At 41.8% G+C, this 26,555-nt stretch overlaps 1 protein-coding gene across 1 annotated transcript in view; it reads left to right on the top strand.

Annotated features, from left to right (window-relative positions):
• The first annotated feature begins 1,967 nt into the window (after nucleotides 1-1,967).
• LOC134432138 (neuronal acetylcholine receptor subunit alpha-7-like) overlaps nucleotides 1,968-26,555 on the top strand; it is a 58,613-nt gene continuing 34,025 nt past the window's right edge. The window contains exons 1-2 of the mRNA XM_063180587.1: nucleotides 1,968-2,394; nucleotides 18,279-18,418. Of these exons, the coding sequence (XP_063036657.1) occupies nucleotides 2,316-2,394; nucleotides 18,279-18,418 (219 nt within the window). The 5' untranslated portion in view covers nucleotides 1,968-2,315. The remainder of the gene's footprint in view (nucleotides 2,395-18,278; nucleotides 18,419-26,555) is intronic.

Genomic DNA, 26,555 nt, shown 5'->3' with positions numbered 1-26,555 from the left:
GAAACTTTTTTCTAGCTCCATTTCTCTCTCACCAATATCTGTTCTATTCCATGGCATTTTTAAGTCAGCATTTCTTGTCTCAAAGCTTGCATATGGATGCATGCTATGTGGGCTTTCTGTCAGGCTTGAGAACTCTACAAATCCATTTCCCACATTCTGCAGTAGGCTCTGCTCAAGTGATCTCCCCTGCAGGAAGCTGTGATCGTGTATCAAACTCACTGATCTCCTAAGCACTTAGCTGCTCCCAATTCCCATTGCTCTGCAGCAGTATCAGACCTGAGACTAGGATTCCTGCTGCCCCTAGTTCCCACAGCACTGCAATAGTCCTGCCATCAGCCGTGTGGCCACTGCCCTGGGCTCCGTGAGCATCTCCTGCACTACGTCTCAGCATCCCTCCTCTACCTTGCTGTTCTCCACCACCTGCTGTCACAGTTGCATTGGGAGCAGAGGCAGCTGTTTGAGGATGGTAGGAAGCAGCAACAGTGCAGTGCCTTGTCCCATCCAGCCTGCACTACTTTGGCCCAAATGAGGCTTTGTTCCAGCTTCTATGGGCTTCCCTGCGCAGGCACACAAGGAGCTTTGCCCGCCAGTTTACTGACACCATCACAGGCCCAGTGTGGAGGCCCAACATCAAATGGGCCTGGAGGTCAGCAGTGCAGCTGGAGAGTGGGAGAACAGCCCCTCTACAGTCCCTGATGCCACTCCAGGGGGTCTCTCAGGCCAGCCTTCATGGGGTCCCAGCAGCAGTTCCCATTCTGTCCCCCTTCCTACTCATGGGGAGCAAGAAGGAGCCTGGGAGAATCCAGAGGAGGCTGTGCCTGATTGTTCCACATGCAGCTGGTCAATGAAAGCTCACCTGGGGCATCCCAGCAAGCCTGCAAAGAGAGGGCCAGCAGCTCTGAGGACCCTTCCCAGACCCCCAGGAAGACAGCCCACCATCCAGAGACAGGATTGAGAGGGCCTGAGGATACAGCTAAATCACTCCAGGCTTCAGCTGGGGTATACGCCAGCCCCTTGTGGTCTTAGCCTTCCAAATATATTTAGCGTTTATTAAAAGAAAATGAAAGCATGAAAACTGCAGAACATGTTTGTGTGTTATTAACTAACGCTGGTGGTGTTGCTCTCCCCACTTGTAATGTTTCCCTCCCCTTTCCTGGTTCTTTGACCTCTGATTTTTCATGTGTTTCCTGAGCATTATAAGTTTGCGCTTCTGCAGTTGATCCTGGGGCAGATGTTTCCAGCCCGTGCCCCACCAGTCAACCTCGCAAGTTCTCCTCCTCACCCTGTGCCCCACATCCCGGGCTCTGCTCTCCTGCCGGCTTGCACTGCCCGCTGCAGCCTCACTACGGCAGTGCCCAAATCCCTCCTCCTGCCCGGAGTCACGACTTGCTGCTGCTCTCTGAGTCAATCCAGACTTGTACCCTGTCAAGGCAGGAGCCCCAAGAAATTCAACAAGGGGAAGTACAAAGTGCTGTCCCTGCTTGCTGTGAAAGAGAAGTGGGTGAGTGTTCAGAACAGGCAAATGAGCAAAGAAAGGCCGAAATGATGAATATAATTCATCCAAGACTTTGCCTCACCTTGCCTTTCTTTTGCTAGTGGATAAAATTGTGGAGAGGAAGGGGAGCCAAGGTGAATGCGAAATCCCACTGTAGACAGCTGGGGAAGAGGGCACTCAGAGCAGCTCCCTGCGTCTGGTGGAAGCGATTACAGGAAGGGGTGCACCAAAATGGACAGGAGATTGGCTATTTTCATCTTTTCAAACTTTTGCACTATTGAATCCCCCTCTGCTGGGAGAAAAGGCAGGTGTGTACCACAGGTGCTTGCTGCAAGTTGCCCTGGCAGCTGGGAGGGAGCAGAGGGGGACACACACTAATTCATTTCACCGGGAAACAACTCTAGAGGCACTCGAGTGCAAGCACTGGAAACACTGCAGCCGTGCTGTCTCGAGTTAGGTACAATATGTGGAGATGTGGAAAGCGTCTCCGAGGCAGCACACTCCCCCTTCTTGCAGTACACAGACAGCTGTGTGCGAGGATCACTTGCATTTGCTCCTGACCAGGGAAAGGCTCAGTGTGTTGAGCAATGTGAGTCCAAAGGAATGTAACCTGTTCCTTTGTGTTTGGATTTACTGACCAAGCACTGAGCTCCTGGGGACTGGAGAAGCACATGAGCAAATGCACTTTTCTCCCCTGGTGGGAAGCTGGTTTGATGCCTTATTACCGTAATTGCCAAATCCATCAGTCATTGCAGGCTGTCTTCAAGACTTCATTCTCTTTCACCCTCTGCTCAGGAAGGAGAGCCAGCTTATTTTGACAATGCTCACAGAAAGGTGCTTGGCATTTGTTTATTCTGCACTGTACCTCTGGTCATCCTTGTTCTTCTCACTCTTTAAAGGTAAGCTAATCTCTGTCCAGGGCTTTCATTTTTTTGGTAGTAGTTTGGATTTATTGTTGCTGTTGTTTTGATTTGTTGTTTGGTTTTTGTTTTTTTTTTTTAATTTTCTAGATGCTAGTTACATCCAACCCCAAATATTTTTCTCAGTAAGTCTTGTATCTGCTTATATTTTGGACTTCATTAGAGTCCCATGCTGGTTTAACTGACTTTTGTAATCAGTTTGGGTAAGTTTGTGGATCTTACAGTGCTGGGATCTTACATTTTTTTAGAGAAGGAAGAAGCGTGTGTGTTTGTTTTTGTGGTTTTTTTTTTTTTTAATTAAAATTGAGTAATTTTAACTTCCATAAATTAATTGAAATGGTTGTGTTTCAAAAGAAATGTTTTCTTGCTTTCCTGAAAAATGTAACCTTACCATGGTTTTTTGACAACAGGAAATTATAACTTCAGGCTGAGCAAAATGATTTGGGAATGCTGTAGGTGTGTGAGTGCAATGGTGTTCTACAGAGAAATACAAGCAGAAGAAAATTCATAACTGTTTATTCTCTGTGCATCATGTAGAAATATTAAATCTGTATAAATATATAAATGTATTAATTCTAGTTTGTTTTTACTAAACATACTCTTAGTATGCTTAATAAAAACCATTAAGACAGAGATGGATATATAGCTGAAAATATCTAATAAAAATAATGGGATGATGTAGTCTAAGGTGTCAGCTCTGACTAGGCTGTCTTCAGAAGTTTCAGCATGGTGCCAAAAAAATAGGAGCTGTGTGATTATTTCAAAACATTCAGGATAGCAAGGCTGACAATAAAGTGTTTTTAAGTGAGAATGTTGAAATAGCCCCAGTCATGAAAGATATTCAGTATTCTACACAAAATGTGCTTTTATGGGTCCCTTTCAGCTGCAACATAAATAGCTGCAGCAACCAAAAATTCTAAAACTAAGTATTCTAGGTGTGAAGGACCATATTTTGTTTCTCACAATTTATGTATAAAGAAGGATTGTCTTTTAAAAGCAGAGAAAGTTGTCCATCTATTTCAGAAGTGCAAGGGCACTAGAAACTTGCATATATGGGATGTTGCACAGGACTATTCCTGCCACATAGATAATTCCTCATTAATTCATCTGAAGCTGTAAAACATCTGGGCATTTCATTATTACAGATCCACATTTCATCTGCCTAATGTAGTAATGGTACTGCAGAAAAATATTTCCCTACCTTGCTGAATTAAGAACCTTGCTATCTTCAAGATATTTTTGTGCTACTGTAGGAGCTGAACTAACAGGCGGGTTATAGCATCTAGTTATGAGATAAGTAATTTTGTGGACATTGCCATTTTGAGTAGTTATGTGTCATGTAAATCCTGCCTTTTAAATAATGAGTAATCACCCATTAATCAGGGGATGCCTAGTTTATCTAAACAGCACATGAAGACAAACTGCTTTTATAAATAATTCAGAGAATTTTTTGTTAGGTGCTCTTACCAACAGCTTACAAGTGTGCACTTTTACAGAAAAATGCGAAAGCAGAATAAAATTAATCTCTGATAATGTTGGTCTGTAATTGACTTCTGCTTTACAGATTTTTTTAAGTAAAAAAAAAAAAAAAAAAAAGAAAAAAAGAAAAAAAAAAAGGGAAAAAAACCCCAGAAAGACCTGGGAATTGAGCAGTGGGGGCAGAAGAGAAAAAAGTCAAGATGATATTAGCATGTTATCAGTAACAGAGTTTTTTGTTTTTTAACCGTAAATCCAGATGAACTTCCCCCTGGGTTCCTTAGTTCACCCACAAGGAAGTCACACCAAATTCAAATCATAGCTAAAATCACTCTCTCATAGCACTGAGTTTTTTTAACATTGTTCATAGCAATTTATCAAGTACTGAAAACTCCTGTAGGGCTGTTTGACAGGAAAGTTGTCACAAGAACTAGATAAAAACCAAACACAAACAACACATGAAGAACTCAGTTTTTTTCCCAGTTCTTTCCTCAACTGTCTGCCTCAACCTGACTTTACTTGCAATAATGCTGGAAGCCCCAGTAGTCATGTCATTTAAGTTGGGTCATTGCAGCCCTCCTTCTCAAAGGGCTGATGATGCTTTTTTTGAGACATGGGTCTAAGGAAAAATCAGGAAACTGGTTTTCAACCTTCCTATATCCCAGGTGAATACTGTCAGGGTCAGACATCCCTTCCAGGCCAGGGGCAATCCTTGAAGAAGCACCCAGAATGTAGAAGGACCCAGTGAGTCTCAGCATCTACCTAACAACTTTGGGTGGAGAAACTTGAAAAACCTAGTCTAGGGATTGATTGCAAAGGAGGAATCATTCCTGCTCCTTTTTTTTTTTGAGTGTGATGCAATCTGAGGGATAGGGTGCAGATAACCCTGCAAATACATCCTGAGAAACATGTCACAGTGACCACAAAGATGCATAGCCTCTCTGAGGTGTTACCTTCAGATCAGGGCATGGTCACCTAGAGGGTTTGAGCAGCCAGGGAGGTTAAACACACACTTGGCTAGTCTCCAGTCAAACCATGTATTCTAATTACTGTGTCTTTATATCCTTTTTTATTTCCCAAGTGAGACCATTACAGTGCCCACATGCTGCACAGAGCAGAGTCGGAGCTCTCAAGTTCTTTGTTCTGTACAGACTGCCATCAGGGTCGTATCTGGGCAAGTGGCTTTGAAAAGCCCAGCAAAGGCAAGCTGAGAACAACAACCTTTCTCTGCAGTCTGGTGGGAATATAAGTGCTCAGCTGTATGGGACAAATCCTGTGGCAGGGGATGCTGCAAGTGAGCTAACCAGCTCAAATATGTAAATGATGAAGTAATTCAGCCTGACTTGGTGTACCCAGCTGGTGCAAGCAGCTTTTCTTTGGCTCACTCATAAGACAGATTTGAATTGCAATGCTACACCCAATTTCATGCTTTTTCACACCTTTGCTTATTTCAATGGGGTCTAGTGATCACATCAGAAGAGAACTGATGATCTCTTGGAGCAAATCCTCACTAATTTCTTGGTTCACTTCCATGCAAGCAGGTGCTGTTTCTGCAACAGCAGAAGCATTGGCAAGATAGCCTCAGAAGGCCAGATTCCCCTGCCGGGCAACAATTTCTCTAATGTGAGCTAATTAGACTGAGGTGACATGAGTTGAGACATCTGTGTAGTAGGAAGAACAAATAATGTTACGTAAATACCTGTATATAGTTAGGAGTCCAAACTTCAGGCCTCAGCTGTTTAAGCCTGATAGAACTACAATGATTTAATCAAACTTAGTTACTCCAAAGAGACACAGTTGAACAGATAAAAGGATTCCTGTGCCTTACGGGAGAACAGCGTAATATCATTGGTAATTTAGGTGGTTGGTGAAGTAGCTGTATTTTAAAATCTCATAACTGTTGTCAGAGTAGAACCACATGTGAAAGTTAAATCATTTAGAATCTTTCATACCTTAATTAGAGGTCTGAAGGTTGTATTCACCTCAACTCTCCGTATTGTCTATGTTGATGCACTGAATGATACAGTTCCAAAGATAACAATGAGCTGATGCACATTTAAAATAGAAAATACATGAGCTAGGTCTTAGCTTGTACTGGTAGCTCTTTTCTTCCATACTGATGGCATAAGAAGATGCCACACATGCAACTTGCAGACGTGGCAAATTGCTGTCAGATTCCTGCCACTACTTTAATATCTAATAGCACAGACAGCAGAGCTGATCATTCTGAATGCTGAGAATGTGCTAAGGCATCGCATGTGCATAGAGCCAAGGGAATAAATGTACTTGTCCATGGCACGTGCACATATACTCTATCAGGAGCACTGGTGCTATTGATATCTCTCAATACATTTAAGAGAGGGTCCTCAGCAAACCCCTATTTCCTCTGCATTACTGTCTGCTACAGTAACTTGCTGTTCATGCTTGCTTCTTGAGGTTCACTTTATAGTTCAATGAACCAGACCTTGTGCTCAGTCAGTAATCTTCTATGCGCATTCACTGGCACAGCTCTAAGGCTGATCTGTATTACCATGGGCACAGCTGTGACAGTGGAGCTGGCCCAAGCTTCTGAGAAGTTGCCAGGCTCCAGGAGAGTTGGAGGTATTTCCATGTGCATTTGCTGATAGGGATCTGAGCTAAATCTTGTATTAATTCTTTTCAAATGTAACTGGAAAAAGTGGGCAGGTCCAGAAAAAGCAACTGTGTCATGACATCACCAGTGCCTATTGTTACATGCAGCTATTGGTATAGCAGTCTTGCATGTAGGGAAGGGTCCAGAAGTGGATGAGAAAGTAGCATCCATCTGGTCTTTGGGATGATGCCAGATGGCACCTTGGGTACCTTCAGCCTTGCTTCAGCTTGTAGAGTTTTCTGATGGCCTCAGAGCAGAAGTTCTCGTTCCAGGTAGAGGTTTTATCTCTTAAAGGCAGCTTCAGAACTTTTCTTTCTCTCTGCTTTATTTTTCTAAGGCCTGTGGAAAGAACATGAGTTAGTTATGGTGGTAGCACATACACTTTCATTTGCATGTGACAAGCAAGGAGGGAGGTATAGTCTCTTCAGCTCTAAAGTGTGATTAAAGTAGATGAAAACCCTTTGCATCAGTCCTGACATGGTTGTTTGAAGATGTCTACTGACTAGAGATCCTACATAAACTAATTAAGAAAGAGATCAAATCTGACTGAGACAGGTAGGACTAGCACTGGCAATCAGTATCAACCCAGGAAATGAGAAAGGCAGACAGGAGATTATTGCTGTTTTAGAACGCAGTCCTGATAAAATATGGCTTAAAGAAAGAGTTTTGCTAATCAAATACTTTCTGCATTGAGCAAAACAGCTGATGAGAAGGCTGAGACCAGAACCAGATGGAGTGTTTGGAAGTAAGACTCTTCCCACCCAGGGCTTACGATTAAGTCAGTAAATTGCAATGGAAAGGAACCTGTAGTCAGCATGAGTACTTACGTATGTAAACAGTGAAGTGCATGCGTCTCCATCTTGCGTTGCTGTCAATTGGCTTTGCTCAATTAGAAAATCTGTGCTTAATGGAGTGCTGAAACAGATGCTTGCAAACCTTATCACCATTCAGAAATGGGTATTTTCAACACTTTTGCATCCCACAAGGTTGAAGAGAAAACCACAGTCCTCATTTCTATTCTTAATGCAACATAGATTTGATCAGAAAAATTACTTAGAAGAAACAGGCAGGCTTGAGAAGGCCTCATTTCTCACTGAAAGCTCCAAGAGGCTGAAGTCAGTTTGCAGACTGGACTAAGACAGTACGTGGTGTTCACTGAAGCTCAGCTTTGATTACATGGAAAAACATCACTGGTCGCTTAGATCTTCACCATACAAAAGGAGAAAATTAAGTTGTAAATTGGAAAAGATGTGTCTGTGGCAGCTGAGGTGAGGGAGGGTCTGATCTATACAGGTTCATATAATGGTAGAATAATTTGGCTGGAAGGGATCTCCAGAGGTTGTTTAGTCCCACCCTTCTTCTCTGTTGGGTTGTTATCTGAGGAGTCAGCCAGCAAACATCTCCAAGGACAGTGGTGTTCCTTATGCAGAGTACACTTGATTAAAAAAAGGCTCTCTTAGTACTCTGGGAATGCCCCATCAGGCACCTTTATCTTACCGGTCCTGTCCCTGTGCACCTCCCAGGAGAGCCTGGCTTCTTCATGATGGAGCCCTTCCTCATGGAAGCTGAAGGCAGCCAAAATAACTCCCCCTTGTTTTCTCATCTCCAAGCAGATCAAAAGCATATCTCTTTAAGTCTAATCCATCTGCTGGGTTACAGCCTGTTGTTTGTGGCCTCCATTTCACTCACTCCAAGGGATCAGTGCTGCCCTGTGGAGGCTTCATGATGCAGAACTAACTGTGTGTCATGTTGTGGGTCTCATTGAGTGCAGGCTGGCTGTAAAGAATGATGCCTCTTAATGTTCTCACCACATCTGAGTCAGTGCATTTGGGAAAAACCAAAAGTAGAAAGTCATATAATCATGCAGATAATACTTTACATAATTCTTAGCCATCTTGTGGAGTTTTTTTGAAGATCCTGCAGGAGTGATAAAGTGATTTGATGGAGTGCTTTCCCTTTAATATTGTGTCATTTTAGAAAGGTAGTCAGCAAACTGAAATCCAGCTTTTATAACAAATATAACAATGGAAAGAAGAGATCAAAACTTAAATAAAAATTTGCCAGATAGTTTGCAGTTCCCGCTGTTTCAAGTGGCAAATGGGCAGCAACTTTGAATTAAACCTGTTCCTGTTCAGGCTTCACACACAATCCGTAAATGGCAACTGGGCAACTGCAGGAGCTCCAAGAAAAAGCTTTGCCTTTCTTTTGTAACCAAACAGCTATCCTGTAGCATACCATCTGCAGTAGCATTTTGTTCAAGGTCTGAGACTTCTAATGTAATTTCCAAAGATGTTAGGGTCACCAATTATAATTTAAATTTATTGGATTGGTATCTCAGCTCCAGCACTTCAGCACTCCTGACACCATCTGATCTACTTATGTGTTGCCAGATCATATGAAAGAGAAAGTAGATCTAAGGAAACCGGTCTGTAGGTAAGGAGAAGAGACATCCTTCTCCAGAGGAGGTCTCTGTCAAGTGGACAAATTACTTCACCTTTGGGTCAAAATGCTCTAGCAGTCTCAGGAATTCTTTGCTGGGGAATACAAGAGGGCAGCCCAGACAGTACAGGATCACTTTCTAATTTTCAGGCTCATTCTGGTCTCGCTCAGAGACCAAGCATCCCGCATCTGTGACATCGCTGCTGTATTACAGGATGACAATCATGCTCCCTCTGGATGCACAGGGCACCAGTTTTGTTTTAATATTGTTTTGTCTGCACCAACATAATTCAGGAGCAGTAGACTGAAGTTACCAAAGCTTAAAAGCAACAAAGACAGGACAAAATCACACTCCCCAGATCGTCATTCTCTAAAAGTACCTCAATTTCACTGTGATTCATTTTTGCTCTTAGCCAGGATGAGTGACTCAGCCAATGCAGGTATGGCTGGCAGGGTGCAGCAGGAAGAGACCAATATTTCTTATAATCACTAACAAAACCAGGACCTGAGCCATGTACCCAAGGAAAAGACAATAGCATCTAGGGTTCTGAAAACAGATCAAGGCTAACCAACACTCAGCTGTCACTGAGACCTTGATACCTTTAAAGTCTGGGGGAAAAAATCAAACAACAAAATTGATGTAAGCTTTTAAGCCATTTTGTATGGATATAAGTAAATCTGGACTGAGTCAGCCAAAGCATAGTACATACAGTTTCAAGTGTCTTAGGTCAGATCTCCACAAACCTTGTTTGATTGGTCACAAGTCCAATTTCCTCAGAGCCAGTAATTTACTTCATCAAGAGGTATTAAAAGCAGCTTTTCTCTTCAATGTGAAATAAATTCAGACTTCTTGCTAAGAATTTTCACACCTTTATTTACAATTCCCTTTGTCTTTGAAGACCTCAACCACCAAAGCCTCAGACTTCTTTCCCTTAGAAAAAATCCCTTGATAACAGCCACTTCTGCTGCCAAGACCTCCGAACTGTCACCAGCTGATTGGCACAGCTATCTCACATAGACAGGCAGCATGGTTGACCTGACTTAGTGACAGCTCATGGCTGCTGCCTGAAACAAGGCTGAGTCTTATCTATAGGTGTGCTATGAAAGTTCTGCTCCCCAAGTGTGAAACGGTTTCAGATTTAGGAAACATTTAGAAAATGTCTCTCCATATTTCCCAGTTCACATACTAAGCACTGAACAAATTAGGAGTCATTCAAGGTGCAGTCAAAATTTTCATCTGACTAACCCCCATCCCTTTCAGAGGGCTCTTACATTGTGTTTTTCATTATCCGTCATTTAACTTCTGATGTTGTAAAGACATACCTGGAACTTTCTTTGCATTTTCAGATTCATGTTCACTAAGGATGTTTGTGTCTTGCCTGTGCCTTGCAGCCAGTGGAGCTCTTACTTTGTTCATGGACAACAGCTGCAACTTGAGTGATGAGGGAAAAAGGCAGGAGAAGCCATCTCTAGCCTTGCCTATTTCATCCTCAATGACTTTGCTGCTTAGCTTTGCTATGCAAGTACAGGTGGCAGGCTGGCAAGGCAGCAGTTCATAGTTTGGGAAACTAGCTGTCTCTGGGATCATAACCAGCTGATGAGCACTGCAGAAGGAAAAATGGAAAGAAGCACTGCAACATCTCTGAGCGCACTGGGCAGTTCCTTTTCATAGTGTTATTGTCTGTATCATTTCCACTCCAGCCTATCCTCTACTATGCCCAGAGTAGTTTAATCATATTACCATTGCTTCACCAATAACACGTTGAGGCAATGGTTTAGAGCAAGATCTCTCCCTCATCTTTGAACCATAAAAAAAGGCAACAAGCTTTTTTTCCTGTTAAGGACATCCCTGTGACTAAGGAATAGCTCTTGGAATCTTTGCTCTCTTCACATCTTGGGACAAAATTATCATGTTTCTCTTTGTGGAAAGTTAGTATATCTCAGTATATAAACTGAGGAAAACTGACTAGAAAAGGCTGATTGCTGCTCAGGCAGGGGTGGGTTGGGCACAGATCAGTGGGTGGCAAGCAATTGTGTTGTGCATTATTTTTTTGCTTTGAGTTTTATTTCTGTCTCTCTTTTTGTGGTCTCCCTTTTCATCATCATCATCATCATCATCATCATCATCATCATCATCATCATCATCATCATCATCATTATGTTTCATTATGGTTTATTATTAATATGTTTCATTAATGTTATTGTAATTTTTTTCTAATTCTTCATCCCCTGGAGGAAGGGGAGATTGTAAGCAAGTGACTGCATGGCACTCAGTTGCAGTGTGGGGTGAAACCACAACATCATTGCAGGCTCCCTCACTGCTATTATCTGCACTGGGTTTAGGAAAAAGAACTCCTCCTACCTATCGTTTTTGTCAGCTTAATCAGACTTGCCTATCTGTTTCCACAGAAATCATTATTACACCTGTCAGTTAACTTATGCCTTTCTCAGATCTGAGCTCTCCACATGTGTAGAGTGGACTTTTGATGGGGAGGTGCAGACTGACTTGACCCTTTTCAGAGCCATCTGATAATGCTGTCTATAATGCCATGGCTTCCACATTGGTGCCACTTAAAGGGTGAAGCTCATAGTGCTTTCCTAAGAAGAGCTTTCCCTGGGTTGACTGGTTTGGATGCTGAAACCCATAGAGATGAAGGGATGTGACAAGATGCTCTGCAAGCCAGTGGGATCAGGGAGTGCAGAAGGCCAGTCCAGTATACTGATGGCCATATCACTGGTGTCTTGCTTTTATCTTACGGTTTTGTTTCTTCCCTTTGTCTTCCATTACTACTCCTCTCCACAAATCCCAGGATAGTTGGCAAGAGTTGCTTCCAGACAGCCACAGCACTCTGTAATATGTAACAAGAGGTGTCCTTCTCTTCATGACTGCTCCAGATTCCTCCTCCTGTGCTCCCTATGCATCTAGTATTGTAGCAATGACTCTTATATTGCATAGAGCTAATTCACTAGCATTACACTAAAAGTGCATTTTTTGCCTTTACTGGCTGTAGCTGCTTAGGTTTCTGACCTGGAGTAATGAGACAGTTTAAATAATGTTGATAACTGATTGATTGAGAGGCATCCCACTGTTAATACCTCAAAGTGTGTCTCTCTACCTTACACACATCACTCTGCCTTTAAAACACCCACAACCAAGCCAATAGGACCAAAAATATAAGTTCATCCTTTCATTATATCATTTTAGCATGTTGTCATGGGCCTAGAGTCTTTAAGAAAAAACCTTTCCTTGCATACCTTTTTGATACCCATCGCTGCTGGGAACTCTTTATCTGCTATGAAAGAACAAAAATGACCCGTATCAGGAATATTAGGCACTTCTTGCTTAGGAAGTCAAGTAATTTCTCACATTCCTCTGGATAGCTGATTGTTGTGTGTAAGATGCAGAAACAATCTGCATAGCGAGAGACAAAGATTAGAGTCAAAGATTACCCAGAAGGGAAGTAGATTAAAAAGAGGTTTTAAATGAGAGAAATATTCAAATACACAACACATAAACACACACACACAGACGCACAGGGGGTAGAGGTAGCTGATGTGATTCCATTGTTTCTTATGTGAATCCGTTTCCCTGAAGGCATGATAGCATGCATTTTAAATCAAAGGGCATTGAAAGAAATAGTGCATTTGCAGCCACAGATAAAAGTAACAATGCTGCACATAAGAACAAAAGCAGATGGGACACATCTGTGTCTCTGGAGATTAAGTGACATATGGCAATGACATGATTTACATTCTCAAAAATCTGCAAAATATTCAAAAATACGTTGTTTTTTATAGCTACCAAATCATTAGAACATGCCTCATTTTGTAAATGCTCTTGCCATTGCAGTTCTTTATGCGAATGAAATGGTCTGTGAAACAACCTGCTTTTTTCCTGATACTTTTCATGTTGCTTCCCCCATAATTCATTATTGCTTGTAGTGTGTGTGTGCGTATATGTTTCCTGTGATCATTCTGTTTGGATTCTGAAAGTAATAGCTAAAAATCCCTGCAAAAGTACAGTGATAAACTGAAATGAAAATAAATAATAGAAGGAGCTGTGGCAGGAAGGTTTTAGGAAAACAGTTTTAAGTTCTAGGATTTACCTCTGATAACCATAGTATTTAATGGATTTTTCCTCTGTAAATATTCCAGCTATAAGAAAATTAACTACAATCATTACCCAACTAACAACACTTCACAGTACAATGGCACTGATGTGTTTGTTTTTTATAAATGCCAGAACTTTACTCATTTTCTTTTATGAAACAAGTAACAAACAAAACAAATAACAAACAAATAAACCAAAACAAAAGATACATGTCAAAGTAGCAGTACAGAGAGAGAAAAGTGACATAGACGTGGTGAAATACTTGCGGAAGGTACAAGGGGAGTGAATAAATGTCACAGCTACGGTATCACTCAATTTTGAGACCTTTCATGAAGTATTGGGGAGCAAAATATATTAAAGCAACAATGTGATGGATCAGGAACATACTGTTGATTGTAACTTACCATGTCCTTCAAAAGGATTATATAAATGAAAGTGATTTTAGGAACTGTCTTTGAAAACAGAAAAGAAAACAAAGAGACATTTTATAATTCAAAGGCATGTTCACATGCATACATGTTAATATAAAGTAATATGGAAAGACTATGATATTTTGTCTGAAAGCCATCATGTTAGGTACCAATAATCTTGTATGAATAAAGTAATAATTTATATATTTGGACTCAAGTATCTGCCTAAAGAAATGAGCAACGGCTAGAAAACAGAAGCTCCCCCTCCCCAAAAGTTGAGAGATTATTAAAACAAAACCAGGGAACACTATGAAACAGATGTAGAATGGTTGATAATACAGGTGTCATTGTTGAAAAACTAGTGGAAATCCATGTTCTACTACCTATCACCTTGTCAATATTTCATTATTTATTCTTTGCTGTGCACAACCAGCCAGAATGTGTCTCAGACCTGCATCCTCAGTTAAGAAGCTGACTACTTTGTGAACAAACCTGGGGAACTGGAAGGGCTGGACTCTTGCCTTATAGCTTGGGGACCTTGGCACGCAAAGCAGAGCAGGAAAATCAACCAGCCAAGACCAGGCATGACAGCACAGCTCCTGGAAAGGAGAGAGCATCTGTCCTTCCTGGGGGCGCCATATGGATAGCCTGGCCGGACCTAACTGCAGGTTTCCTTGCTGTGCAATTCTCAGCAATTACATCCTGGAAAGAAACATCAAATACAACTGTAGGATCTATGCTCAAAAGATTGGTAGCAGTTTATAGTCTATATGAATCATTCAATCAGTGGGCTTCTTGCAGACTTCTTTGCATATGCAGATGCACAGAAGGAATTTCCAGAGAGGTGTTTGAAAGTTTAACGTAGTGCACAAAAAACTGCTTTCCAAAGAGCTCTTAACTGCCAATCCAAGGATTGGTTGCCTTGTGCTTTCCAGTTGTCTGCAAACTCCAGGAGCAGTTTAGGGAACATTTTCAGAGTATTAAACAATAAATCTTGAGGAACAATCCAGCCCTTGATCTGGTAATTGCATGTTTCCTTTCTGCTGATAAGCCCCAGCACTGGATCCAGCATTCCAGGTCTGTATCACCAGTGCTGAGTAGAAAGAAAGAATCACTTCTATTGATCTACTTGTGTGGTTCTTCCAGTTGCAGCTCAGGATGCTGGTGACCTTTGCTACAAGGGTGCATGGCTGGCTTATAGTCAGCTTGGCGCCTATAAGGTTCCTTGGGGCTTTTGTGCTACCCAGCTCACCAGACAGCGAGCCTCCAGCCTTTTCTGGCACCTGGGATTACTCCTCAGGTGCAGGACAACTTTATACTTTTTTTCATTGAACTTCATGGGCTTCCTGTCAGTTGTTTCTCCAGTTCTTTAAGGTCCTTCTGAGTGGCAGAAAACCTTGTGCTGTATCAGTAACTCCTCCCAGTTTTGCACCATCTGAAAAAAACCCAGCTTGCTAAGGGTGCACTCTGTCCCATCATTCATAACAGTGTTAAATATCATTGTTCCCAGTATCCATCCCTGGAGCACTCCACCACTGGCTGGCCTTCAGCTGAACTTTTTGCTGCTGACTGCAATCCTCTGAGCCTGACAGTTCAGCCACTTTTCTGCCCAGTGTTCACTTATCTAGCCTGCAAGGCATAGACAAATGTGCGTGAGAATTTTTCAGAGATGGTGTCAAAACTCTTGCTAAGCTTGAGGTAAACATCCTACACTGCTCTTCTCTCAAATTTTAATGAGTCTGTATGTTTTCCTACTGCTTCAAAGATACTTCATAGACAAGGGAGACACAATTATGGGCAGTGGGTCATAAAAACTCTCAGATCCTTTCCTTAGAAAACATGCCCTTTGCCAGTTACTTTTACTTACCAGTAACAGAGGCAAGCAAGTGTGGCATTGGTTTTGGGAGACTGACTTCACAACCTTGAATGTTGACATCCGTCATCTAGCCTAGTTTAAAAGATGAACCAGTGCCACTGCTTTTGGTTAAACTTGCTGTGACTGAGGGGTAGTCAGTGGTAAAGCTTATTCTACCACTAGTCCTGGGAGATTCAGGCTTCCCCATCACCAGCAAGCACTCCATTTAGCACACAGAGTTGTAGTGTCAAAATGCATTAGCACAAACATAGGAGAAAAAAAGCAGAAATCTGTCACGAGTATGAAACATTAAATATTTGAAAATTACAATTTAAAGAAAAAGGCTGTGAACATGTAAGTCAAACTAGACTTCCACCTCAGTTCCCTTCTCCAAAGCAGCTGTAGCAGAGAGATGGCAGTGTGATTAGGCTAGCCAGCTCTTTGTGGTACCAACAGCTGCTGTGGCACTTTGCCAGGACAGCCCAGGGCTCCATTGCTTCTGAATATGTGTCATTTTGTAAGCAAAACCATGCAGCACAAAAATATATGGTCACCAATGCCAACTCGGCAGACTAAGAATAGATCATCTATGACTGTGTTAACAGTTTTGAATTCAAGAGATTGCAAAGTACCAGGATTACATTACAGAGAGGAAAGTTGAAGAAAGGGTGAAAAACTAAGTGCAGTTCTTGGTTACTTCACCTCACAAAGTTTAACAGGGAAAGAGGCTTGACTTCAGCACGGATGAAGCTCATAGTGCAAAGATAGCTTTCCAAAGCAAAGGGTTATGCTTAGATTTCTGCAAGCCCCCCATCCCTTGGGGGGCTCTTCAACTCACCCTGACAATGGTAGTACCAGGGCAGTCTAGCAGCCCGGTTGGGTCCAGAAACTGGCGAAGGGTGCTTTTCCCCTTTTAAAAGCTGAGGGAGCCAGTTTAAAAGAAAGGTTGAAGGCAAGTATTATGTAAGTACTCAAGATGTGAGCAATAGTTCGGAAAGTAATTTGTTCCCTAAAGCACAGGAGCATGGGTGGGTAGGTGAGTGAAAGGACAGCAAATCTGCTCCAGACTCAGAGCATCTTTCCACAGGACAGCATGCGGGATTTTCACGGGTTTTCTTCACACACAAGACATTTATGATGGATTCTGGTCCTGCTGAGGTACTGGAAAATACTAAGGCTATAACAGAGGACTTAAATCTCTGCTTAAGTAAGCAGGGAAGATTACTTAAGATGCTGAAGGAGAGATACTGTGGTCAGAAAGCACATTGGTGAAAGCACAGCTACCAATACTGAGGTGTCAACAAGGGCTATTGAAGGCTTGCTTACAGCATTTGCTCCTCTGGGTGCCTGTGATCATGTAGAATGTTATGCAAGAGGAAAAAGGACTCATGAAATTGATGTGATTGTGTAATTTGCCAAACTGAACCAAAATACTCTTCTTTCTTGTTTACTAGGCACTGCCGAGCTAGAAAGTCACAATCTCCCTTGAGTATCAGCAAAAATGAAAAGAACACAAGTTAAACAAACCTATGGAGTGTTTGTAAACTAAATTTATTATTAGTTTTAAAAGGCATGGCTGCTTTGTTGTAGGGCAGCTTGTCTCAGGCTTGAAGGGTTTGCTAAGCATAGTAAGAGGCTGGGAAGGCAGAATGGGTTGTTATAGTTTGTTTGCACTGTCAAGAAAATATTCATCACAACCTCTCTGAGAGAAGTTTTGATCTCAACGTGCAGAGCTCTGATCAAGAAGTAAAAACCGTCATATACAGAGAGTGGCAACTGCAGTGGATAAAAACTGCTTCAGTCCAAAGTAATAATGATTTAGAGTGTAGATTATCTCCCAGGGATTGAATTTATACAGTTCAGAGAATACACACTCATGTTGACAGGACTGATTGACCTCAGGGAACCTGCAGCCCATGACCTTCCCTCTCCTAGGTGCAGCTCTTAAGTAGAGCTCAGGCTGCCACTAGCCACAGCACCGAGATCAACACAGTTTTGAGGAAACTAGGGTTCTGAGCAGTGTATCCCAGAAACCTCCTTGCTTTGCTGGGAGTCACTAAAACTTTACCATCCATAGTTGTCATCAACTGTGACATCCATGAACCTGGCAGAGTAGGTTAGGTGGATGCTCTCCACACCCACCCCAAAGGTGGGAACTAGGGCATCTTGGAACTTAAGCATAGACTGAAATTCTGCTAATCTTCAACATGCTCAGCTGCTTGCATGACATCTTTGTGTGGAGTCAGTTCTCAGTGCAAGCTGAGTTAAGCGTGTAATACCAGAAATTCAATGTCTCTGTAATAGCTGTTAAATACTCTAGACTTCATACCACCACCTCAGTAGGTGTTAACAAAGTATGCTGCCATCAGATGGAAAAGAGTCAAGGAAAGTAACCCAAAACCTAGAAAAACTGAAGAGGGTAGGAAGAACAGTCGTTACTCTTTCTTGAGCATAGAAAAAAGCCTGATACATCAGCTCCAAGAAATAAGGGTACCTGTTACCCATGCTTGATATAAACACAATATGGCTAAGTAAATGCTGGCTCACAGTAGCCAGTGTCTAGGAAATAAGAACAAGCAAATCAATGAATTCATTTGCTTGCCTTCCAGGAAGCTGCCTGGTAGTTTTGGAGCCTCAACCCTACTATCCATCAGCAGGAGGGACTCCAAGGAGTGGGGATATTCAGTCAGAGCCCCAGTTCTGTTCAGTAACTTCTGAATGTTACTAATGAGTTAGAGTGTTAGTAGTTAATTTTTTTGAGAGTTCATCATTCACATATGCAGAAAAGCTGTGTCACATCCATATGCAGAATTTGGGTGATATCTTTAGGAACTGCTTTCTAATTACAAACCTAATAAGAGGGAGTTTTCAACAAAACAGACAAACAATGCTGGCTGTGTGACAGTGTGAATGACAGACACCTTCTTTCTTTTCCTCTAGTCTCTCAGCAGGGGGAAAGCCAGAGGCGCTTGTACAGAGAACTGCTGCGGAACTACAATCGTCTGGAACGACCCGTAGTGAATGACTCCCAACCGCTCGTAGTCGAGCTCCAGCTTTCCTTGTTGCAGATAATTGATGTGGTAAGTTACTTGCTGTTTTCTTCTCTATGGCACCCATTCAGCATAATAAATCTGATCTCTCATCTAGGAGACATATTTTTCCTCTTTATCAGGCTATCAGAGATGAAAGCAGTCTGTCTTTTGCTAAGCATCCTCCCAAAATGCTGGAGTACATGCTTTGACACTTTAGAAGAGTGAATATCATCCTAAAAGCACAGCTAGTTCTGACAAAGCATGAGCTTTAAGGAAATGAATTATGTATTTTTTTTCCATTTGTTTTAAACAGAAAAAATAATTCAATCAATTAGAAGCCATGTGTTACTACAAATTATTAATGATACATTCTTCTCAGAGCTGTGTGGGATGCAATAACTCAAGACCATGTGCGCATCCAAAGCTACCATCACTGCACTTACAGTTTTTCATTAGATATTATAATGGCATTGGCCTCTTCTCCCATCATATTTTTACTGTGCACTGCGCTGAATGAGCGTGCCCTGAGATGAGCTTAGAAATACATAAAAGTAAAACCTGGAGGCACAGCCCTCTAATTGTCTTGACTGGAACATGCTTTTACAGAATTGGAGATTTGACCCACGGAAAATTTTAACATAATAATCCAAATCCTTTTTTTCATCATGAAGAGTATTCTTTATGATAAACCATGATATATATAGACAGGATTTGTTTCGTCTACATGAGAAAAACAAGTAATTTTGACCATCTTCACCCTGTCAGCAGAGCAAACAGGTGAACATACTAGTGCTCTTATCTTCATCCTGCCTTTTCCGTAAGCAGTATTTGGAGCTGGTTTCTGATACACTGTCACTGTTATGGAGGGAATGAGGAATAGACAGAGAGATGTGTAAATATATGTGCAGTCACAAAGCAATTTAACAGAAGCCTCAAATATTTAAGCTTTTTAAAACTCTCACAATCTTTTCTGAAAATGTGTAGTATGCCAGGTGCTCTCCCTGGAGAGGCAAGCAGGACTCTGAAGGTGTAGCCCCCCAGCATCACAGCATGCAAGTGGCAAGTCCAGTCAGCTGTGGTATTCCTGGAGGCAGGCAGGAGCCATTCAGTTAGGGTATGCATCTTTCTGTTTTGAAATGTTACCAACTGCATTGAACTGGAAGAGAGAGGAAATCTGTACTGTCAACCAAAGGCCTCTACATGAATGAAAGAGCAAAGATTTCCTGCAGCTAATTTCAAGTAAATTTCAGCAAGCAATTCTAGGTTTAGCAGAGGTGTCTCAGCTCCAAAGATCTTCTTTCAGTCCTTCTTTATTTCATTTTGGCATTTTCTTTCAACCTTATTTGAAGGTTGTGGGTACTAGAGGGCCATAGAGCTGTAACTGTACATTTTCAAAGTCAGGAGGAGTTACATAAAACAATTTTCAACTGTGTTTCATATTCATATATAAAACCCAACCTTTCAGGAAATTGGTATTTTTTAAAAGTGCTTTATCTACATTAAGTCAATGTCTATTATAAGAAATGTAGTTCCAGTGTTTCCTTTTGGTTGTCTACAATAGGAAATAGGTATGCTAGATGTTCATACCTTTCAGAAATGAAGCTTTTTTTCCCTACGTCTTTGTACTCAGTACAGACGCTAGATGTTAATCTGTTTTAATCAGAACCTGTTCCAGGCTTGTGGTCTTGCAAACTGTACCCAAAGTGTTTTAAAAAACACCCAGACTTACCTGAAATTTTTACCTTGGATGATGTGAAAAGGTGCCTGTCTCCTCAGTGCAGGACAAAAAAATCACATGGAGGTTGAATCCCTATACTGAAAATGTCATTGTGGCATTAACAATGTGGCTGAACCAACCAGTCTGAAAGTGCACAAAACACCGGTCCCCTGGGTCCTTAAATCAGGAATCAATGCAGAAATATGCCAGCAACAAGCACTGTACTTGTAAGCCCCTCATCCTCCACTGCTGGCTGGACAGATGGCAGTGTCTGTCTCCTCCAGCTGCTGAAGTAAATGTCTGTTTAAAAGGAGGCTCGTTATAGCCACAGTGATGTAAAGAAAAGCAGTCAAGCTACAAGGAAGAGGTAACCTCTGTCAGCTAAGACACCATGAAGCAAACTAAGTGGCCATCTCTGCTCAATCAAATGGGAGTCTGGGGTGAGTAGACTCTGCCTTCTCAGCTGCTCTGCCTGGTGGAAGACAAAGCAGATGGTGCATAGCTCTTCACGTGGGGAAGAGGAAAGACAGCATCACAGTTTTGGCAATGGTGTATGCATTAACAAAGGGAAAAACTGCTCTTTTTGAGGACCTATGTGTCTGGTGTAACATTGCTGGTCTGTCATTGCTGTAACAGAGCCGGATGATAGGCAGGGCCCCAGCATGAAGGCATTTTTTACATCATACTCCCTGGGAAAAAAGCACTCAGGAAAGTGTCATGTGCCAAGACATACTACAGCATTGCTGGACACACTGAGATACTTTGCAAGCAGTCACTGCAATGGGCATGAGACAGTGGACCCTGTTCTGGTTTCCCTGCAGGAGAAAACAATGTGAAGAAGATGAAAACAAATCTGTTTCATTGTTGCATGGAAATGAGAAGGGGTCTGCCACTGACAGTCAAAGAACCTTGTGCCTTACCCATGCTAAGACCTGTCATCACATCTAAAGCACTTCTATCTGGGACAGATTCCATCACATGCCTCCATAAGTCTGTTTCCTACACATACTATATTAAAATCTAATGAATCCTAAATTCAACTTCTGCTGACAGACTGCCGAGAACAGCATTGGTGACAATCTAGTTGCACACTGCTACCCAGAGAGAAAAGACTGCTCTGAGATCTCTATGGTTTTCCAAGCAGTAGTACAAGTAACTGCTTAAAATCTCACCTCCTCTTCTTAAAACCCATCAAAGAAAATGTCAAAGCATGACTGCTTTGGATTATGTTTTCTGCTTATTTGTGCATGTATTTGCCTACACAGGATATGTATGGTTTTTAGGATTCAAAGCTAGCCATTGTACTCAAAGCTGAGAAGAACATGTTATCTACTTGTCACAGTTGGGGTGGGCAAATGCAAATGAAGACTTTGGGGTTCGGACTTCTTCCCAAAATTACATTAATTTGTAACTACAGCCATGACAGGCCCATTACATTCAGGAAACAAGTGGGCAGAAAGAGGGACAGTTACATCCCCTGTTTAACAGCAGGGTTCAGTTCAGTTTGCCTTGTCCTCTGTGTGAAAGGACAGCTTCATGCTGAGCTGTCTCATGTATGCCATTTCTGAGGGTCACTTTTGTTTGGAGCCTGACGTCCAGGCACTCCCTGTGCATCAGGAGGGCATTGGCTGGTGATCTCTCTCACAGAGCACTGTCAGACACTGCCAAGCTCTGCAAACCCAAGCACGGGTAGACATCCAAGAGTACTTGGACCAAAAATTCTCATCTTATTTTGTTTTGAGAGCCCAGTCAGTTGATGAGGGTAGAGTAGTAAAGAAATGAGGCATGGCATTTTCTGGAACAGAGGAAATGCAAGCGTTTTCTTTTGGCACAATGTGAAAGCAAGCTGCTAGGTGAAAACTATTTGTCATCATGAGTGATTGTTTTAATTTCTCATGTTGGCATCTGCAGGAGACCTTATATAAAGGGTCTTATATGTGGTTGCATTGTTAAATTATTAAAAAAAACCAAACATCTGTTGATGTCCCTGCATATGGTGGAGTTCTGTAGTACTTTTCTCCTCCATGTTCAGCCTTCCAACTGCCACTGTCAGAGGTCATAATGATAAAAAAAGGAATTGCAAGTAACCAGTGGTAAGCCACAAAAGTGCTGAAAAATTCTTGAGCAATCCATGAGTCATTATGCACTTCCAGAAGCCAAAACATACATAATCTTCATGTATTTTAGGCTGTAAGGTCAAAACAAATACTGTGTCTGGAAAAATTTATTATGGACTGTTCTGATTCAGTTGCAAAATGAACTTTTCAGTGTGTAAAATGATTGTGCATCCTAGGGACTGCAGAGTTATCTCAAACCTCATGGTTACGATATCACAAGGTTGCAAACAATCTCACTTATAAAGTACAGAGGTTGTTGCCATGGTGTATCAAAGCTCTCCGCATTTTTGGAAAGCAGCAAGGTAATGTAGGAGTTTAGCAGAACAATAAAAACAAAGATTCACTTTGGATTTTTTTCCTGTAAACTGGGTCTGTGCCTTGCTGTTCAGAGAAGACAAGAGAAAAGGTCTTCACATACTTCACCAAGTGCTCAGGTGCAGTCACTATCACTATAAGCAGCACATTGGCTTAGCAGCATAGATATTTTTGCCTTCTGTACCCAGACCTTATCAAAATGTTGGATTCAAACTTAAGCTTCCACTGGTTTCCTCGAAATCAAAGAATACAACCCTGAAGGAGTTGGAGTTTTTTGTTATTTTGGGTTGGTTTGTTGGGTGTTTTTAGAAACAGTTTGGTAAGAGACCAACTTTTAAATGCAGGCATCTGTTGACATTGAAGCTCCCTTCACCAGCCTGCTCATTTCTCAGGTGATCTGCTCATCAAATAACAGGACTGTTGAACTCAGTCCTCAGGAGCTCAGACCTTTTTGCTGAGGAGTTCTCTATGTGAGTGAGAGTTGCCAGAGCTAGAGGTTGCCTGTCAGTATACTGTGCCAGAAGTTAAAAGTGAGAAGGCAGGAGGGGATGCTATGCCTGGCCCTGGGGTGCATCCTGTCTGACACAGCTCTCCTACTGTTATGTTTTTTACAAAATTTCTGTCAGATCTGAATGCCTTTAGCAGCTGATATCCTTGTTTTTAAATTATTTTGTTTCATAAGCTTCCTAGGGCTGATTCTGCAGGTGTATTGAAAGGCCAGAAAGTTCCAGGTTTATTTTCTAGCTCTAATTCACCTCTTCCTTGTTAAACTGACCTTACAGCATCTAGGTCATTCCCCCCCACCTTTCATTCTACATTCTCACACATACAAAGATCTATGCTGGGTGTTATGTTGTAAACCCAGATCAACATACAAGCAATTGAAGGAAACAAATAAAAATATGCAGTGCACATAAGCACCTATTCATTTGTTATTCCCAATATAGTATCAGTATTTACTAGATTAAACTATAATCCCTATAGTACATCCCGTACAAATCTTTTACAGATAGATATCTTCAACTATGTAAGCTTGACCGTTCAACTGACTCTTTCAGCCCTTCTGGATTAAAGTATCTTTTTTTTTTTTTTTTTTTTTTTTTCCTAATAATGCCTTTGTATTTATTTTGGGCTTCCTGCATAGCTTTTGTGAGAAATGTTTACTCTGTATCTCCTTGAAAGACCTACTCTACCAAACCACATATCTTTCTGGAAAGTTTTTGTCACTCTTACCTTGCAAGAGACAATTCAATGAGACCAGAACAGCAAGGCTGATGCAAAATGGTGCAACTGAGAAGAAAAACAGACTAAACACCATCATAAAAGCTGAAAATCAATTTGTGACCAAGAGCATTAAAATTCCAGACAGAAAAATTACAGAAAGGATTTTAGACCAACAGATTCATTGGAGTTAAATCCCAAAATCTCTCTCTTGGTCACAGAACTCACTTAGTGTGACCAATTTTCAACTCCAGGAAGAAAAAATAAAATTCCTCTCCATTAGCATTGGAGGATATTGAAAATTGGGAAATTCAAGGCTAATTGAGCAATGAATTATTATTTTGGCTGTCCCCTATGTGCTAGACATTATCAAAATGCCAGTCTCACTAAACCAGTTAAACATACGTCTGAATTTGCTAGTACAATGAAATTAAGCACCATGGGTAGTACGGCTTCCTGACTATTACTACTTGCACATGCCTGCATGAAACATTATGATGGAGTTTTAATTACCTGAACTTTACAGGCATCTTTTTATTTTGTATGACTTCTGCCTCACTCAGCTCAGAGTGGAGGCAGCTCACTTAGTGGGAAGAAATGCCATGGTTTGTTTTCTTTCAGCATGGTTCCCCAAGCTGCACATAGTGGCAGTGGCTCTAACAAAAGAAAGGCTGGTTTGCTTCTGAGAATTTTGGTTGTGGTCATCCAGCTTGGGCATTTCATGATAATTAAACAATTTTCTGTCTGAGTGGTGAAAAGACTGTGCTCTGTTGTTTGTAGATGTAGGAATTTAGATCTTGAGCTCATGTATATTCCTTAATTTTGGTTAACTAATCTGAGGCATCAAAGATTTGCAGTAAAACAGTTAAGCCAAAGCTGTTGGGGTTGCCTTGAACCTAGTATTTCTTAGTTTCTCTGAGTTCTCTGAGGGTAACTCCTGAGAGACAATGAGTTCAGCTCTTGAGTAAAAAACTTTCCTCCTATTTTCTATCCCTAATCACAGGCTTTAAGAGCTCACTTGAGTTTTGGAACATACCTACATTCCCTTATTTTTTGCTGTGCTGTCACATCAGCATGGAAATATAAAAAGAAAAAACACAGGGAACCTTGCAGATAGATTGAATGTGGGTCTCTGATAAGTACTCAGGGTTGGTTTTCTCACCAATTCTTCCACTGTTTTCCTTGTGATTTCAAATGCTGAAAAGGGCAATTAATAATTAATATCCTAGAATAAAGATTTGTGTCTAATCTTGTTTGTTTGAAGCACCTGCCAACCATGCACAAAATACATGGAGGCTATTTCAGGAGGAGGTGTCCACCCTGGAGAATTTAAAAACCACCTACATGCTACGTGTGGATATTTTGGGATTTTAATGGCGGACTGAACAGCTTTTGTATGGTGACATAACACCCTTTCCCTCAGGAACTAAGCACGTATGTCAATTTATCCAAGCAGTAAGAGAGCAGCACTGTGCTGCAAGGCCATGTGAGGCCCTCTGACCCAGCTTCTGGGGCTTCCATGAGAATTATCTTTGAAATAGAGGGACAAAGCTGGTGGCTTCACTTTTCCCAGGATGTCAGAGAGCTCTGGAGCAGGGAGTCCTGCAATTTGCAGGTCTTTGTGGAGGAACTTGGAAGTCAAACAGTCTCAAGCCCAGTGAAGCCACATTGTATCACAATTCACACCAATGAATGAGATCAGTTCCCTCATCTTCGGGGTAAATTAGTTCCTAAGTCAAGTTCCCACAGCCCCAGGCAGTGGCTGGAAGTCATTTCGCATGTGCAGAGCAAGAACAAGACTGCCTTTTTTCACCACAATGGAAATTGGAATGTTGGGAGATGCTGAGGGGTAAGGAAAGTAGGACACAAATCAAGTAGGCTTGGGAGACTCTCACCAGTTGTGCCAGTGAATGAGAGGGCTGCCTACTCTGAGGCCCTGACTGGCAACAGAAACTGACATTTCTTCCCTTATTTCTTACTTCTGCTCTTAGCTTTGGGGAATGTGTGGGTTTAGTACTGCTGCAGTGGCTTTTGTATCCAGGCCTTTGCATTTAACATCCATGTCTGGTTGGTCTCTGACATACAGGGAGTCAAGGCTTTCACAAGGAGTACCTCTTGAGGACTTTTGATAACCATCCATTACACAGCCTAAGGAGTATGGCTGGCATCCATGTGTTTGCAGGCTTCTCTGGCACAGTCCCTCTTTCAATGCTGGGCTTCTCCGAGTACCGGGTTCTCTTAAACTCTCCACTGTCACCACAAGCGATTGCTCCTGGCTCAGGGGCTTGTAAGGGGAGGAGTATAATCTGACAGGGGCCAAAACCTCCAATATGTAAATTTCCTGTCTCAAAAGCAAGTGGATAGATTCTGCTGAAAGCAGCAGATAGAGATACAACGGTAGTCCCCCAAACTGGGAGGAGAAGAATGCGGCTGGTTAAAGATAGTGGGACAACACAGCCTACACAGCCTACTACACTGCCTTTGTAGTAGCTGCTACACAGTGGGAAGACCGAAGGCAGATTGCACTTCTTGTTGACAGTGAAAGAACACATTCCTCTACAAGACAGGAGGGAACCAATAAAGGCATGACCTCAAGGAGAAGCCAGTGGCATCAGATGAGAGTGTGATTCAAGATGAAAAAACACTTATTTGAAATCACTTCCAGCCATTCATAGGAGGAAATCCTGAGCAACAAAGATATCCAGCTATGAGCACTTGCCCAGATGTATCTTCATCTTGATGGGCAACAAAATACTCAGCAGATGTTTATTCTTTTGTTATTTCTTTGTATTTTTGTATTTCTTCCTAGTCTTTC

The sequence above is a fragment of the Melospiza melodia genome, chromosome Z, assembly GCF_035770615.1.
Source record: "Melospiza melodia melodia isolate bMelMel2 chromosome Z, bMelMel2.pri, whole genome shotgun sequence".
NCBI lineage: Eukaryota > Metazoa > Chordata > Aves > Passeriformes > Passerellidae > Melospiza > Melospiza melodia.
Note: the sequence above shows the minus strand (reverse complement) of the source record. Positions and strands in the feature narration are given on the sequence as shown.